Source organism: Lichenostomus cassidix, chromosome 23, assembly GCF_008360975.1.
Source record: "Lichenostomus cassidix isolate B80296 chromosome 23, HeHo_3.0, whole genome shotgun sequence".
In the NCBI taxonomy this organism is placed as follows: domain Eukaryota; kingdom Metazoa; phylum Chordata; class Aves; order Passeriformes; family Meliphagidae; genus Lichenostomus; species Lichenostomus cassidix.
The window spans coordinates 6,834,108-6,849,043 of NC_139503.1; the positions used below are offsets into that span (position 1 = coordinate 6,834,108).

At 40.8% G+C, this 14,936-nt stretch overlaps 1 protein-coding gene across 3 annotated transcripts in view; it reads right to left on the bottom strand.

Annotated features, from left to right (window-relative positions):
* Nucleotides 1-14,936, bottom strand: part of RLF (RLF zinc finger) — a 58,437-nt gene that overhangs the window by 34,724 nt on the left and 8,777 nt on the right. Inside the window, exons 3-4 of one of the 3 annotated variants that reach the window (XM_085081389.1) lie at nucleotides 11,791-11,872; nucleotides 174-306 (exon numbers count right to left, since the gene is read on the bottom strand). In XM_085081389.1, coding sequence (XP_084937515.1) covers nucleotides 174-306; nucleotides 11,791-11,872 — 215 coding nt within the window. Of the gene's footprint in view, nucleotides 1-173; nucleotides 307-11,790; nucleotides 11,873-14,936 lie in introns of those variants that run through there. The other 2 variants (XM_085081390.1, XM_085081391.1) reach the window with 2 other exon arrangements.

Sequence of the window (14,936 nt, forward strand, 5' to 3'; positions counted from 1 at the left end):
TCAAAATGCCAGTGAGACAGTTTCATAATTAATATTATCTAGCAACATATGAATACTACTGCACAATACAATTCAAAATGCAACTCTCCTCTGACTTCAAATCACTGCTTACCCACCAAAACTGCACCAAGTAATTTCTGAACCACAGACCATCTCTAAAAACATACTCTTACCTTCCTCAGTTTCTACAGGTTGCTGGGATAGAATTTTAAGAAGAACTGGATTTTTCCATACCCCTTCCCTTGTGATATCCACCAATATTTGGAGGTTGTTATTCCCAAATTCCAGTAAAGCATCATGTGAATCCTATAAAATGTGGAAAAAAAAGTCATTAAAGGTCTTAGCTAAAAATAAAGCCAATGTAATTTTACATTACCTATCCTAATATTTCACTATATTCTAATACTTTCACACTATTCCTTTCAGTCATCACTGCTTTGACAAGTTTGCATTGGGATTTTAATAGTCCCATGTCCTTTCTCTTCTGTAATCATACAGCAAAACTTTCCAATTTCAGACTACTGAATTGACTGAAATGGCTTAAATCAAAAAGCCTATTCTTCAGTTGTAACTCTTCTAATTTTTACATTTCTCCATGTACATGTGTATATATTTAAAAAAAAAACGGGAATTGGTGTATAAAAGACAATGTATGATTTTGTATCGAAGCATATCATGCTACTGAGGAATTCGGAAGGAAGACTAAACAGTTTGTAAAATGAGTGACAAAAATGGTAAGAGGTTAAAATTGTACATTTAGTGTTAACACTAAAGATGAGCCGGCCAATTCACTTTGAGAATCATGATAGCCATCAGTCACTAGCTGGAAGAAAACAATGGGAGATTTTATCATTAGGATGAAAATATCCTTCTACTGGATGTGAAAATGCAATTTTCTTAGAAACTAATCCATGTCCAGTGCATTTACTCTAAGATCCAGGGATTTTTGATCCTAATAGATTTGATGCTGTGAAGCCTGACCCAGAGACTCTCCTCAACCAGCAGACCTCCAGCTGAAGTTCATCCCTGAAACTTCTATACATAGCACATTGCTCAGAGTGATCAGGACCCTACCACTTGGAATTCTGGAAATCTGAGGAGTAAAGGACAAATTAAAAAAACATGGGAAGAATCTAGAGTCTAACACAGAAGAGAAAGCAATTTGAAACAAATTCCAGGCATTTCATGTCCCCAGTAGAAAAATCAATCCAGGGTGATTTGATCTGAAAGAATTGAAATACCACCGTTCAGAATTTCCTAACGCTGACAAATTAGCTAACTAACTGTAAACAATTTGTGGCTACACCTTCAGTAAAAACACTTTTCTCAACAGATCATTCGTTTAATTTGCGGCAACGCAACCTAGTTCTGGTGAGCTGTGTTTCAAGCTGTTTGTATTTTAACCTTAGGCTTGCTTTTGATAGCCTCTATTGTATCCTTTAGATATACTGGAATAAATTCTATGTTCTAAATCATCAGAATTAAATTGGGCTATGACCACTACAAATATGAGAGCAACTGAAGAACTTTGTATCATGGGCTATCAAAAGACACCAATGAACCACTTTCCACAGCGCAACACACAAGATGTGTTTAAGTCCATCAGTCACCTTCTATAAACATGGGAATCTGCTATGAAAATAACCAAGATTTTCCCATTAACCATTCACAGTAAAGGCCATTTTTGCATTTAATTACGTCTTTTGATAAATCGGATCAAATTGTTCAATATCGAATAGCAGATGTAATTTCAGACCACCTTCACTATTTTGATACAACAGTCTATTTCCTTTCTAATACTGCAGCAAACCGTACTGCACAAATCTCTGCACAAGAGGACTTGAATTTTAACTCTTAGGCAAAGCATCTCCCCACTAAGGGGTGAGGCTTCTCTCACAGTAAAAGACTCATGATGGGAAAATTACGTTTTTACAGTGAAGGGCTCATTTACATTGATCCACAGTTCTCTCAAGTTTCTTGAAGGACTCCTCTTGAATACCTATGAAACCATCCTATCAGACATGGTACTTAGTAAATCCCAAATTAAAGTGAAGCACAGTCAACACAGGGTTCTTTTCTCCTCACTCTCTGATTACATGTGTCTGCTCCAGGTATCCCATAGTGTATTTGAGCACTGTATGTAATAAACTCAAGTATTAGAGCACCACTGAAGTCCATGTCGAGCATCAAGTTTAAACAGCTCCATTCGTTCTTTGGACACTCTGTCAGTCTCTACAATAGAAAATTATGTGTGTGAACCTCTTTAGAAAGCCTCTGCATAACTTTGGGGCATTCTTTCACTAAGCTGAGAACATAGGCAAGGTAAGAAGAAAATAATTTCCAGAAAATACCAAGTGAAGATTCCAACAGTCCAAAGGGGACCACAAAAAGATGTATACACTCCTACAAAGCTCATTATAGCAGACAACTTACTGTGTCCTAGATGAACAAGCAATGAATTGTGAAATTTTAGAGGGTGAGCAAGAACACTGGGTGGTGCCCTGCAGCACAAGGTGTTAAGTATCTGCAGGAGATCTCAGCAGCATAGGGAAGTCAAGAAAAAGCAGAGCATATTTTCTATGTTTCTATGTAAACCGATAAGGCAGGATCAAATGGATCCCTGACGCTAGAAATGGGTATTACTGTACTCTATAGCTAGGCTAATCTTCCTACACTAGTCATGACAGTAAAGTAACATAGTGTCCTGACTCACCTTTAAATAAACAGAATTTCCAGCTATAACCAACCTTTAATGTAATAGGCCAGAGGGGAAAGGACAAAGGGAACAAAGCAAGTTATCAGCAGTCATGGTTAAAATCCTATCTAAGCATTCACAATCTTCAGCTGCTAATCAGACTCCATGTCTCATAAGGTTTGGTGCTTGACAAGGACTTGGATGTGGGATATTGCAGAGAAGCTGTCAAGGCTTGCTCTCAGACTATCATCACTTGCTGCTCATACACCCGGACACAAATCACAACACACTCCAAGGAAACACAAGGCTCTAGGGGCCAAGCTGACAGACACATGGATCTCTCTGGTTTTCTTCACTTGGCCAAGAAAAGGAAGGACCAAGGAAAGCTTGAGAACAGCTCAACAGGACATCGAGTAACAGAGGACACCAGACATGCTGAGGTACCCCATAATCTTGCCTCAAGTTTTCCTGTTAAGGTCTGCACTCTGGCCTTTCTGGTCTCTGCCACCAGTGGCAGAGCTGGAGGTGGGGAAGAGGCTTGAATCAGCATGACAGATCTTAATCACATTAGCATCTGTGGTATCAAACAGAAGCCAAGGGTGTTGATGGAGATTATGGATGTCACTGCAAGTCCTGTACTAGGCTCTGTAAGGTCACAGTCACTCTTTAAGTCACTAGAAAGCTTTCTAGTGACTTAAAGAAAGTCAAGTCTTAGCTAAAAATTAAGCCAATGTAATTTTACATTACCTATCCTAATATTTCACTATATTCTAATACTTTCGCACTATTCCTTTAAGTCATCACTGCTTTGACAAGTTTGCATTGGGATTTTAATCTAGTCTGTAGACCAGTCAGTACAGCCTGTCCCCAGAAAGAACACGGGACAAATTCTCCTGGAAACTACATCCAGTAATCTGACTACTTTCTGTGACAACAGGCACAGATGACATTAGTCCCACTTGGCTAGGCTTCTGACAATCTCCCATAGTATCTTTAAAACCAAATTATTAAAATAAGGAAAAGTGGACAAAATACAGGTAAAAGAAACAGCTCAACAGTCAAACTTAAAAGGCTTGTGACAAACTGCACAAAACCCAACTGGCAACTGTCTCCCAGTAGCACTTCTCAGGGTCAACAGTGACCTGGTGTTTTTAACACATTTATTGTCTGAATAATGGGACAAAGCACACTAAATCTCTGCCAGCCCACAGGTTATATAGGACCTAGAGAGCAGCTGACACTGTTGGGCAGGCAGCCATTAAGACATTCAACAGGCCACAGAACATTGCTGATAGGGACTCACTGAAGCTCAACACAGACAAATGAAAGTGCAGCACCTGGTACAAGCTGGAGTATCAGTACAGACTGGTGAACAGCTGGCTAGGTTCCAGTTTGGCACCACAGGTCTCTAGGGTCTGTAATTTAAGAGTAGGTCAGCAGCGAGGTCTTACTGCAAGCAAGGCTAGCTATGCTGAGCATTCTCAAACAAAGCATATCCAAGAGGTTCCTGAGGTGTTTATTCCCATTTGGCCCTTTGAGATCCCACTGCAGTACAACATCTAGTATGCAACTGTCCTGTACAACTCATTTGCCATAGTCATGCACGTCCAGCAAAGACCATCACCTTCAGAAGAGAGGGTGAAAAGGAAAATCTTAGAGCTGTCTTTATCTTCACTATATTGCCTAAAGGTAGCTGGAGCTGGACTCTTTTTTTTCTGTCTAGAGAGGGAGTCATGTGAAAGGAAATTCTCTAAGTGCGTGTGCGGGAAGTGTTTCCATAAGTAAACATTCTCATTTTGAAAGGACTAAAGAAAGTTTGTGCATTTTCCGTCTCTTAAAGACACTTAACATTTGGCGGGGCAGGACCCTAAGCGACCCGATTTAAGAAAGCCCTCTTACTCCAAGTGAAGAGGTGGATCAGGTAACTGAGCTTTCTTCCAGCAACCTCATGACTCTGCCACGACAGAAACCTTCAGAGAGCTGCAGATTCAACACACTGAAATTTCACTATGTCTGAAAGCACACTTCATGGAAGCCAGTGCTTCTGACCTACATGAGTATTTTCCCGACTGCAAGAAAAAGAATCAAATCATAGCAAAAAAGCACACATTAGGAGTTCTTTCCACGTTCAGAACTACAGTGCAGACATCCACCTTCTAAGGACCACAAAAATTAAGTCTCTGTTGAAGGTTGGGGGGAATTTTCTCCATCCCTGTTATTAGGAAACCACAATGACCAGGTACTTAAAGACCCTTAACTCCTTTGTAAGAGACAAAGGATGTGGCTGGGTGTGGGGAGGGGAGGAAGCATCTGACCGTTGGGACTTCATTTGCTCGCTGGGCACCAGAGGTGACAGGGGGAAGCTGCTGCCTCCCTTTGGCTGCGACTGCGGGATGTCCAGCTCTGTACTGCCTTCTATTCCTCGCTGGGTGAGCTCTCGGGCACAAGATTCCGACCCTTTTCCCCACCCAGAGTGCGTGCCTCCCCAGCTGCGCTTTGCAGCAACTTCAGAGGAGCCCAGCTGTCGCTGCCCCCGCCTGTCGGAACGCATTGGGGCTTCTTCCATAACTGCAGAGCTCCTGCCACCTCTGCTGGCTAGCCTGGGTGAGCCATTCCCGCCGCTCCAGCCCGCTCTCTAAGCTCTCTGCTGCACGTTACCCTACCATCCAGCCTGGCCGCCATTACCAACCCCGTGAAACAGACCTGACCTCGCGCCACAGCGCCACCTGCAGCTGCTCGGAAGTCATTGCCACCTGCCCTGCCTGGTCAACAGCGTCCCTGCTGGCTGTGACCGTGACTACACCAAAAGTGCTTGGCAGCCCAGGGATATCTGTCACCAGGTTCTGGTTTTCGTTTGTCGTTGCTACTGTTGTTGCTTGTTTATTCTGTTATAGATACTAGTAAAGAACTGTTATTCCTTTACCCATATCTTTGCCTGAAAGCCTTTGATTCCAAAGTTAAAATAATTTGGAGGGAAGGGAAGGGTCCCATTATCTATTCTAAGGGAGGTTTCCACCTTTCTTAGCAGACACCTGTCTTTCAACAGTCTCACAGCTGAATGCAACAGTCAAGCAGTTTTGATAACTTTAACAATCTCATCTTCCTTAGCAGCACCAAAAATTTTCTGTAGATATTGCCCCACAGTTAATTTTATTTTTAGATAACTGTTGTAACTGTGTTCCACTTGTTGTCATAACAACCTGCTAACTGAAATCAAATATCAAAGACCATGCTACTTCTAAAAATAAAGGAAGTAAAACTAGCGAGGGAATTATTGGGAAGATTACCTCTAAAATCAGGTGTTGGTATTGGTAGAGGAGTTGCTGCTAACTGGCAGATGCAGATAGCCAAGTATGATGTTTGCAATGACTGATTTCTGGCCTTGAGCCTGAAACATTACTCACAAGGTGAAAAGTAATTTTGGACTGTCACATCTGGACCCTAAAGATGCAAGTGACTTCACGTGCTCTTGACCAGAGCTCAAACTTCTCTTAGCTAACAGCATTGAAAGATTGACACACAAAGGTTTCAGGCTGTGTTTAAGCATTTGAGAACATCACTTAGGCCATCTTTAGGCTCATACAGCTGTTCCTCCTCTGAAGTCTTTAACTTCCAGTGCAAGCTGGATCAGTGAACAAAACTCACCACAAAGACCCTCAGGAAGAAGTGGGATCTTTTTGTTTTGCTTTATAAAATTAAAGCATGATCAATTCCCCAGTTTACACTGAGCTAAATGGCATGCCAATGCAATCAGCACAATTACACAGAATGCTTAATACAGTGCTACTACCGAAAGATGCTCAAATTGCAGCCTCAGGACAGCTTTAAAAACATTACTGGAAAACAACAAACTGATCCAAATTTGCATCCATGAAATACCTAACCACAGTCCACCTTCTGTAACTGGCAGCTACCTCCTATGGGAGGTCTATGTATATTATGTTATCTTCAAACACAACAGGTTGTCAGAACATCCACTATGCATTCTCTTCCCTCACACTAACAATACAGCATTAATCTCTCTCAGTCTCAAGAGCAGATCAGGTCACAGACTAACTCCACAATAACATCAGCATTCAAGAGCTTATGCATTCAAACTCCACCTGGAAGACCGAACTCAAGGAGCTTTCCTGAGGTGTTCAAAGGCATTCAGCACAGGTGTTGTGCCCTAGGAAGAGGTGGAACTACCAATCAAAGCACTGAGAAGCCAGAAACCACAGCCTCAGAAACAGGCAGAGCAACCCATTCATCTGCCAGCACTACTGGAATGACATAGCTAACAAAAAAATTTTTTTAAATCATACAACTTGGACACAGGTGAGGTACTGCTACTGAAAATACTGCTGTCCCTCAGATTATAACATTCAGTGATACAGACATCCAACATAAACAATGTCTTCCCAATAGCAACTGTTCCCTTATCTGAGGGCTTCAGGATGCAGTACAGAGCCAGCAGAGCCCAGTCCAATTATGAGGATCATTCACATTTCGGCACCTCTGTATTAAGGGCTGAAAGGACCTTAGATGGTGAGAAATAAGGGGCTTTAGATACAAACAAACTGATTTGCTAAGTCAGCACTGTGTTTGAGGTTCAGGGTATCAATACCAAAATACCAAATATAATATTCACCAACACATGTAGCATAAGTAACTACTGCCAGTACACTCCCCTTCCATTACAGCTGAACCTCATTGGACCTGCTGAAGAATGTAAAACTAATATTGATAGGAATACTTGCAAAAATCTTACAAAAATTACAAATACATCAAAAGTCTTTGAAGAAAGCTAATGCAACATTTACGAATATAGATCTCCATAAGTTAGGACAACACTATAAAGAGGTTCTAAAGAGCAGGACATAAAACATTTCATTCTAGGTGAAATCAGGAAAGAATAATACAGTAAGAGCTTATGGATAAAGTTAAAAAAAAAAAAAAAAAGACAACTCTTAAAACAGTTTACTGAAGACATCAGGATTTTTCTGTCCTGGCAGTTTAAAGTGATCAGCATCTACTACAGTTTCATAAAAGTTTTTGGCTTATGCTCACCCTCAACTCTCAGCTTTTCTAAAGAAAGCACTGATGCTCTTTGTAAGGTTTAAAGGGAACCCTGTTTCACAATCCATATTCAATACCCGGAACAACACATCTCTACTCCCACTAAAGACATCTTTGAATGCCTGGTTTTACCTTCTTCACCTGACCAGATTATACCGATCCACAGAGTACCTCTCCACTGAGTTCCTCCCCCAGATTAACAGTTTACTTTTATCAAGAGCCCTATAATAATTCTGCCCAAATCCTTTCACTCATATTTTACAGTATTTCCCCACTTGTGCCAGCATCCTTTTGCTACTGTATAAATCCATGCTGAGGTTCCTGCCATACAATCTCACATCATGTTTTAATTTTGAACAAGCTGCCTCTGATCTTGCTCAGGGATAAGGAAAACTGGACTCATGGGTGACCACAGGACATAACTGCTGTTGTTTAGGACAACAGAACAAACAGGTGGAGACACCAAATAAAGATTTTGACAGCATTTTGTATATCAGCTGGACATCAGTGACACTCCACTTTCAGGTCTAGGACAGTCCCCACGCCTTGCTGCTTTGAAATGCAAGCCCTCACTGACCTTTCACATTCCTGGGAAGAAAATTTGAAATTTCACTGACTCCCATTACCTGTGTAGGTTTTTACAGAGCAACAATTACCGAGGCAGATCTGAAAAATAGCTCCCATATTAGGAGTTATAGTCCTCAAGAAGCCACACCCTGTCCATTTTGTTAGGAAAGCAATAAGCACTTTTACATCCATCAGTCCCTAGCTTGTGCTAAAATCCTATTCCGTGGTGCTTTCCTACCAGATTTGCCTGGAGATCTGCACATTAAGACGGTCATACACAGGCTTTAAACCTACAAGACAGCCTACAAGTGACTCCTGAGTGAAGGCCTCTGTTGCCCTCCATATGACTTACATACTCCCGTAAGTGGGTTCCTACTGTATTCCAAGGCAGGTTGTATCTGATTTTGTCAGTGTTTTTTCTTGTATTTTTGCATTCATTTTTAATTTTCCTCTTAAATTATAATTCTGATTTGCGATCTCCCACTGGCTTGTTTTCAAACTAGTACACACGTGTATGTCTCGAACACCAATAGTGAGATGCTGAGGACCCTACCAAGGATTGTTGGTAATAACACGTAAGAATCATTGGTAATAACGAAGAACTGTTGGTAATAATACACTGTGAGAAACAACAGGATGCGGGCTGGAGAACGGGCCATGTGGACATATGACAGGACTTTTCCATGAAAAACATCCTTTCTCTTGCTCCTACAGATAAGCACAACACAATCTAACAAAAGTTCAGAAATGAGGTTGAGAAGTGGGGATGGACTGTAGCAGCGGGATCAAGACCACCCAAGACCCCTGAAGCCCTCTGACCCATTTTCAGAGGGGTCTGAAAAACTGGACTGCACATGAGTGCATAGCTAATTTGCATACAAAGTGAGAAACCTATCTTCAGGGCAGGAAAACCTATCCATAAAAAGGTACCCTCAATAAGCCTGGGTGGTAGCTCCAGGATCCTGGACATCCCATCAGCTGGACCAACACTGGAACCAGGAATGGCGATCTCTTCTTCTCTCTTTTTCTCCCTCCTCCTTCTTGCCTTACCCCCTTATCCAATCTCCCCTGCTGCATGCTTATATAGTAGGTCAAGGACTAACATACCAATTTCCATGAGAAGCATGTAATTTGCTAACAAGTTCTTGCACATCCTCTGACTTTTGTAAATCCTTAAGACCACAAGCATTTACGAATTTTGGATGCCCCATCCCTCTTAAGAGTGGAACATCACACCCTTCTACCACTGCAATTTAACAGTTCCCTTCCAACATATTCAGCATAAACAGAGCTATCTCATCAGACGTAAAACCTGCTCTCTATTGTCAGAAGTATCAACTTCGATCACTCACTTCAAAATCCTAGAAACGCACAGATTTGTTACATCATAGAAATTACAAACCTTGGTAGCAAGAATTCACCTTGCAGATCCCTCCAGTTAAAAGCTAGCAACTTTTAGAGCTGCACTGTAACACTGCTATAATGAAAAAAAAAGCCTGTATATGCCCTCCCATATTCCAAATATGACAGAACATCTTGTTTCAGGTCTAGGCCACCTCAGTTACAAATATATATGCCTTTTAGTGTACGATAAGCTCACAAGGCTTAGGGGAGACCTTATCACCATGTTCCAGTATTTAATAGGTAGCTACAAAACACTATGGATACTCCCCTTTTACAAGAACTCACATGGAAAAGACATGAGGTAATGAGTACAAGTTACTCCTGGGGAAATTCTGATTGGACAACCAAGAAAAAATTTTCATAATGAGGAGATTCAGTCATTGGAATATTCTCCCCAGGGAAGTGGTATATTCTCCAATGATGGAGAATTTAAAGAGTTAGCTGGCCAGGGTGATGGGCTATCTTGTCTAGACCCTCCCTTTGGCCAAGGAAGGTTGGACCAGATGAATCTTGAGGTCCTTTCAACCTGGTATTGTGTGACTCTGATTCACTCCTCTTTACCTTACGTTGACTGTAACAGTAAATTAAAGAAGAGCTACTTTGGAAACAGTAAATTTCAGCATCTTGCATTAGCCCTAACACAAAAGATGAAACTGTGGCTGACCACCCTTATCTGTGGCCCTTATTCATTTGTTTCCCACAAATGAACGTGTTGGAAGCACAGACCCAGCCTTTGGTCAATAGTCAAACAGACGGCATAGCTGGGCATTGTCAAAATGGACTGACTAGCCTTCGAATATGACTCTGGAGAGCTGCAATGTCCATTGTGATTTGTTGCAGTCACTAAGGGAGTTAAAAGACTTATCCACTCAATATAGTGGTGACAAATCCTTGTCAACACTAAGGCCATAGGATTTAAACTGCACCTACCACATTTCTTTCTATTACCAAGTACATGCTACACCCAACTGTTTTTAGGGTTCCCGTGAATATTCCATAGCATTCCAGGAAAAGGAGGTCTCTCTACTCCTGGAATCACCAAACACAGGCCACCTCTGTCCCTTCTGCTACTAGCAGGAGTACAAAGCTCTACTAGACTGCTTCTCTCAGTTTAAAGTGACAGGTTTATTCATCTTCAGTCTACTGAAAAGTTTTCAAACCTCCTGTTTCTTTGCCTGCACGCAAAACAAAAGCAGAAGCTCCTTTAGAACTAGCATCTTCAGAGCTAATGGGGCAGTAGCCAAGCCTCAGGGACTGAGAAAATCCCCAACCAAAGGGGTATAAAGTCTTGTGATAAAGACAGCTGAAAAGTCTAAGCTCACTTCCAACTATTTCCTGCCAAAGTCTTCACTTCAGTAATTTATAACTGACATTAGGTTCTAACTTCAGCAATCACATTCAAAGCCAGAACAGGCAATAACAGAAACAGAGCAGTCCCCGGTCCTCGCAGGGCCCATCAATATGAATACAGCAATACCACTCCCATCTTTCAGCTCCACAAGGAACACCAATGGTTGCAGACAGCTAGGTACTGTCTCCAGACTAAAACACAGAAAAATCCCTTCTTCCTACACAGTCTATATTAGCCATCTTGATTTGAGTGCAGGAATGTAGTAGCATGAGCTTATCTCAGCACCACCTCCAAAGAAAGATTTCTAAAAACCACCTGGACTAGAGACCTGTCCTATCATTTCCATCCCTCTCAAATAACTAACCTGCCACTTAGACCTCCAGAAAAGCTCTTTTATCATCAAAGTAATGCTTCAGAGCTATTAAATCACTTAATCGAACTCAGTATGTTTCTCACACAATCATTAGATCAAGAATTACTAAGGTTCTCTCACTTAAGTTGCCACCACCCATGTGGTTATAAATATGCTGTTGGGCCTTAGGACTGCCAATACGGTTGCTGCAGTTAGTCTTTTGCTGCTCAGAAATTCTTGCTGCCTAGGTAACAGCAATGCAGGACAAGTGGGACTCAGGAGAAGGGTATAGAAGAGAAGGAATACAACTGCAGCTTTTTTTTAAAATTTGTAAATTGCAAGAAAGAAATTCAGAACACTTACCTGAATGGACTGATGGAATCCTAACCACACCTCATGTGGCAATTCACTTTCAGGAATTGAAAGCAGTAGCTCAAAACAACTCCTGGAAAAGCAAAAGGCAAGTAAACAAGCTACCTGAACATATTCTCTTGTTACATTAAATAACATTTGTGGCACATACTACTTGGTATTCAGATAAGCGCTGACAGTAACACTGAAACATGTTAGATTGTGCAAATCAATTAAAGGCCTGAAACAGCCTGCAAATCAGGCGTGATTCATCATATAGAAACAGTGCTCCTTTTTACTACGCACAATCTTGCGTATTTAAGATTACAGCTACTTTTATCATACAAGATAGTCCATTCAACGTGGCTCAGGAATATTGCATCACACAATTTTTATTCTTTTTTCTCAAAGGGAACCTAACAATTATTCTAAATAAAACTCACTGGAGTCCAGCATGGTCTCTGCCTAGAGGGAGAACACAAGCCAGCTTCACCCAGCTCAACATTTCAGCACTGACATACATAAGAAAATAAAACTAAAAAACAGCTTGACAGAAGACACATGCATCGGCACAAAAACGGATCTGGATGAGCTACGTCAAGAGGAGTATCAGTACCTAGAAACACCTTATGTGCCTTTGATACCAATTGGGGGAGCACTCCAATACCTACAGCACAAACCACAATCTGACATGGCAGGACTGCTGCCTATATTGTTCTCAAACAGGAGCTATCCAACCTTGTACGCGACACATGGATTGCCTAAAACCCTACTGAACAATTAGACTTAGTCAAACTAAAAGTGTTAACCATGACGCTCTGTCTAGAGATTCACAAGACTTAAACACAGCAGAAGTGTTTTCATAAATCATGACAATATAAGGAAAGAAAACTAATCTAGGACACCACCTGTAAAAAAAGCACTGAATCACTGCTGTAAGCTACATCTACACTGTTAGATAGTTTCAACTCTTGCTACTTTTTCTTCAAAACATCCTCTCTCAAATATTAAATAGAAGAATGACTGGGCAACACATTCAGTCTTACATCTTATGCAGACAGGCAGGCAGGCAGGAGAACTGAGCTCGGGGAAGTGGAAAAGGAAGAGATGACCATAAAGCAAACACAAGTTTCAGATTTGTTTAGTACTCAAAAAGATTTTCCATCTTCCTTCTGACTTCTGATATACACATTGATCAGTTGCCTGCGAAATGCTACGCCTTCTCAGTTTTTAGCCAGATTCAGCAGTCATATACATCAACAAGACCAAACAGACAAACACTGAGTAAGTATCTGGCCATCTTTTTCACATTTGTACAGTCTGAGTTCGCTCACAATCCTGGTTCCTTGAAATAGAGGCTAAGACCTGCAAAAGCTCTAAGCACTTTTATTAGATTGGCAGAAAATACAACAGCCTTCACCACCGTCTTTCCATCATTATTCACATCTTTAGGCACAAGACTTTGCCAATGATCAAAAGCTGGCAAAGGACCACCACATATTCCAACTGTCATAGGTCTCAATTTAAAAAAATAATCAGTACTTTGTTTTGCCTTGTACTCCAGCTTAGCAGTACAAAGTTAAATCACCAGCCCAAATATTTAGACCCAGGTGGTTGCTAATAGACTATCAAAACTGTCAAAAACTATGAAGGGAAATTGACTTTCATATGTTGTTAAAGGGTTAAAGAGTTAATAATTAATGAGTTAAGAAGGGTATTAAATGTTTAAGAGATGCAGGTTAATTGATGGATTGTTTGAGTATACTTTTAACAAGGGTGGTAAGGACTTAAATGAGTTGCCACTGTTCCTTCTGGTTGTCATTTTGGCTGGTTTTAATTGTTATGAATGTTTGTAATGTTTGAATAATAAACTTATATATAGGGGTAAGATGGCCACCAAAAGCCATCGAGAACTTTCCAGAAAGTTCTATCCAGACATCAGTCAAGGTGCCAGTCCAAATGCACCCACGCCCATTACCACCAGAGAGCATGCCCAGAAGGGAGGATCTAGGGCAGACCACCTCAAACAGACAGGCGGAAGGGTGAGAAGAGGATGGCCAAGCCCAGGATTGGATAAACTTATCAAGGGCCCTTGACTGACGTCGGGAGAGCATAAAAGCGGCTGCACGAGCCCTGGTGCCTCTGGCCAGACCAGCCACGCAGCCAGTGCTGTCACTTTGTGTTGTGGGTATCCCCTATTGTTCTTTTATTAAATCTTTTCAAATTTTTAGAACTGAAGCCTCGTTCTTCACAAAAACCAACTTTACAAACCACCTGAACTCTATTTTAACATTAAAAAACCAAAACTAAAAAACCCCAACAAGACAACAACAACAACAAGAAAACCAACAAAAAACTCCAAACAAAAAAAAACAACAAACCAACCAACCAACCAAGAAAATCCCTAGGTATGTGTCCTGTTTTCATCCGTGTCACACAATGACTCTATACTGAGTAAAATTTGCAAACTTCATGGTCAATGTGCCTTTGTAAAGTCTGTTGATGCACAACTCACTTTCAGACTTACTCAATCAATCCTAACTATGCCCACTTTCAACTACTAGAATTACTTTTTCTAATATATGATCCTGGTTATATTATATAACAGGCTTAAACAAAATGGCAAAAGCAAGCTTTTAAACATAATTTTTCTAAATTAACCATTAAGTTGCTACTTGGACAAAATCTGCAATGACGTTTTCAATGCACTGTGTATAAAGAGTGAGACAGTCTAGAAAGACAAGGTAATTCAATATTATTTAATTTCACTTATTGTCTGTTGTAGTTACACAGGACTGATCTGAACCAAAAGGCAAAAGTTCTTTTGCTGGAAGTCCTCAAGTCTTCCTTGGGATCTAAACACAGAGCACCCTGGTCTGGAAGTCACTCCGTAAGAAATCTGGAGCTCCAGATATATAAGCCACCACATAAAACAACTTACAGCCCAATTGTAAAGTAATATCCAGGATATCCCAATCACAATTTACTTGGCAGAAAAATAATTAGAATTCCAACTCAATTAACTATGCTTTTTTATAAGAATTTATTCAAACACACAGCTGCACAAAAACTAGACAGCCTTCCCTACTGCCAAGGGGGACAAAAGACTGTTTAGGATAATTCTTTCTTTTGGTCCTTATTATAGAATACTTTAAAAC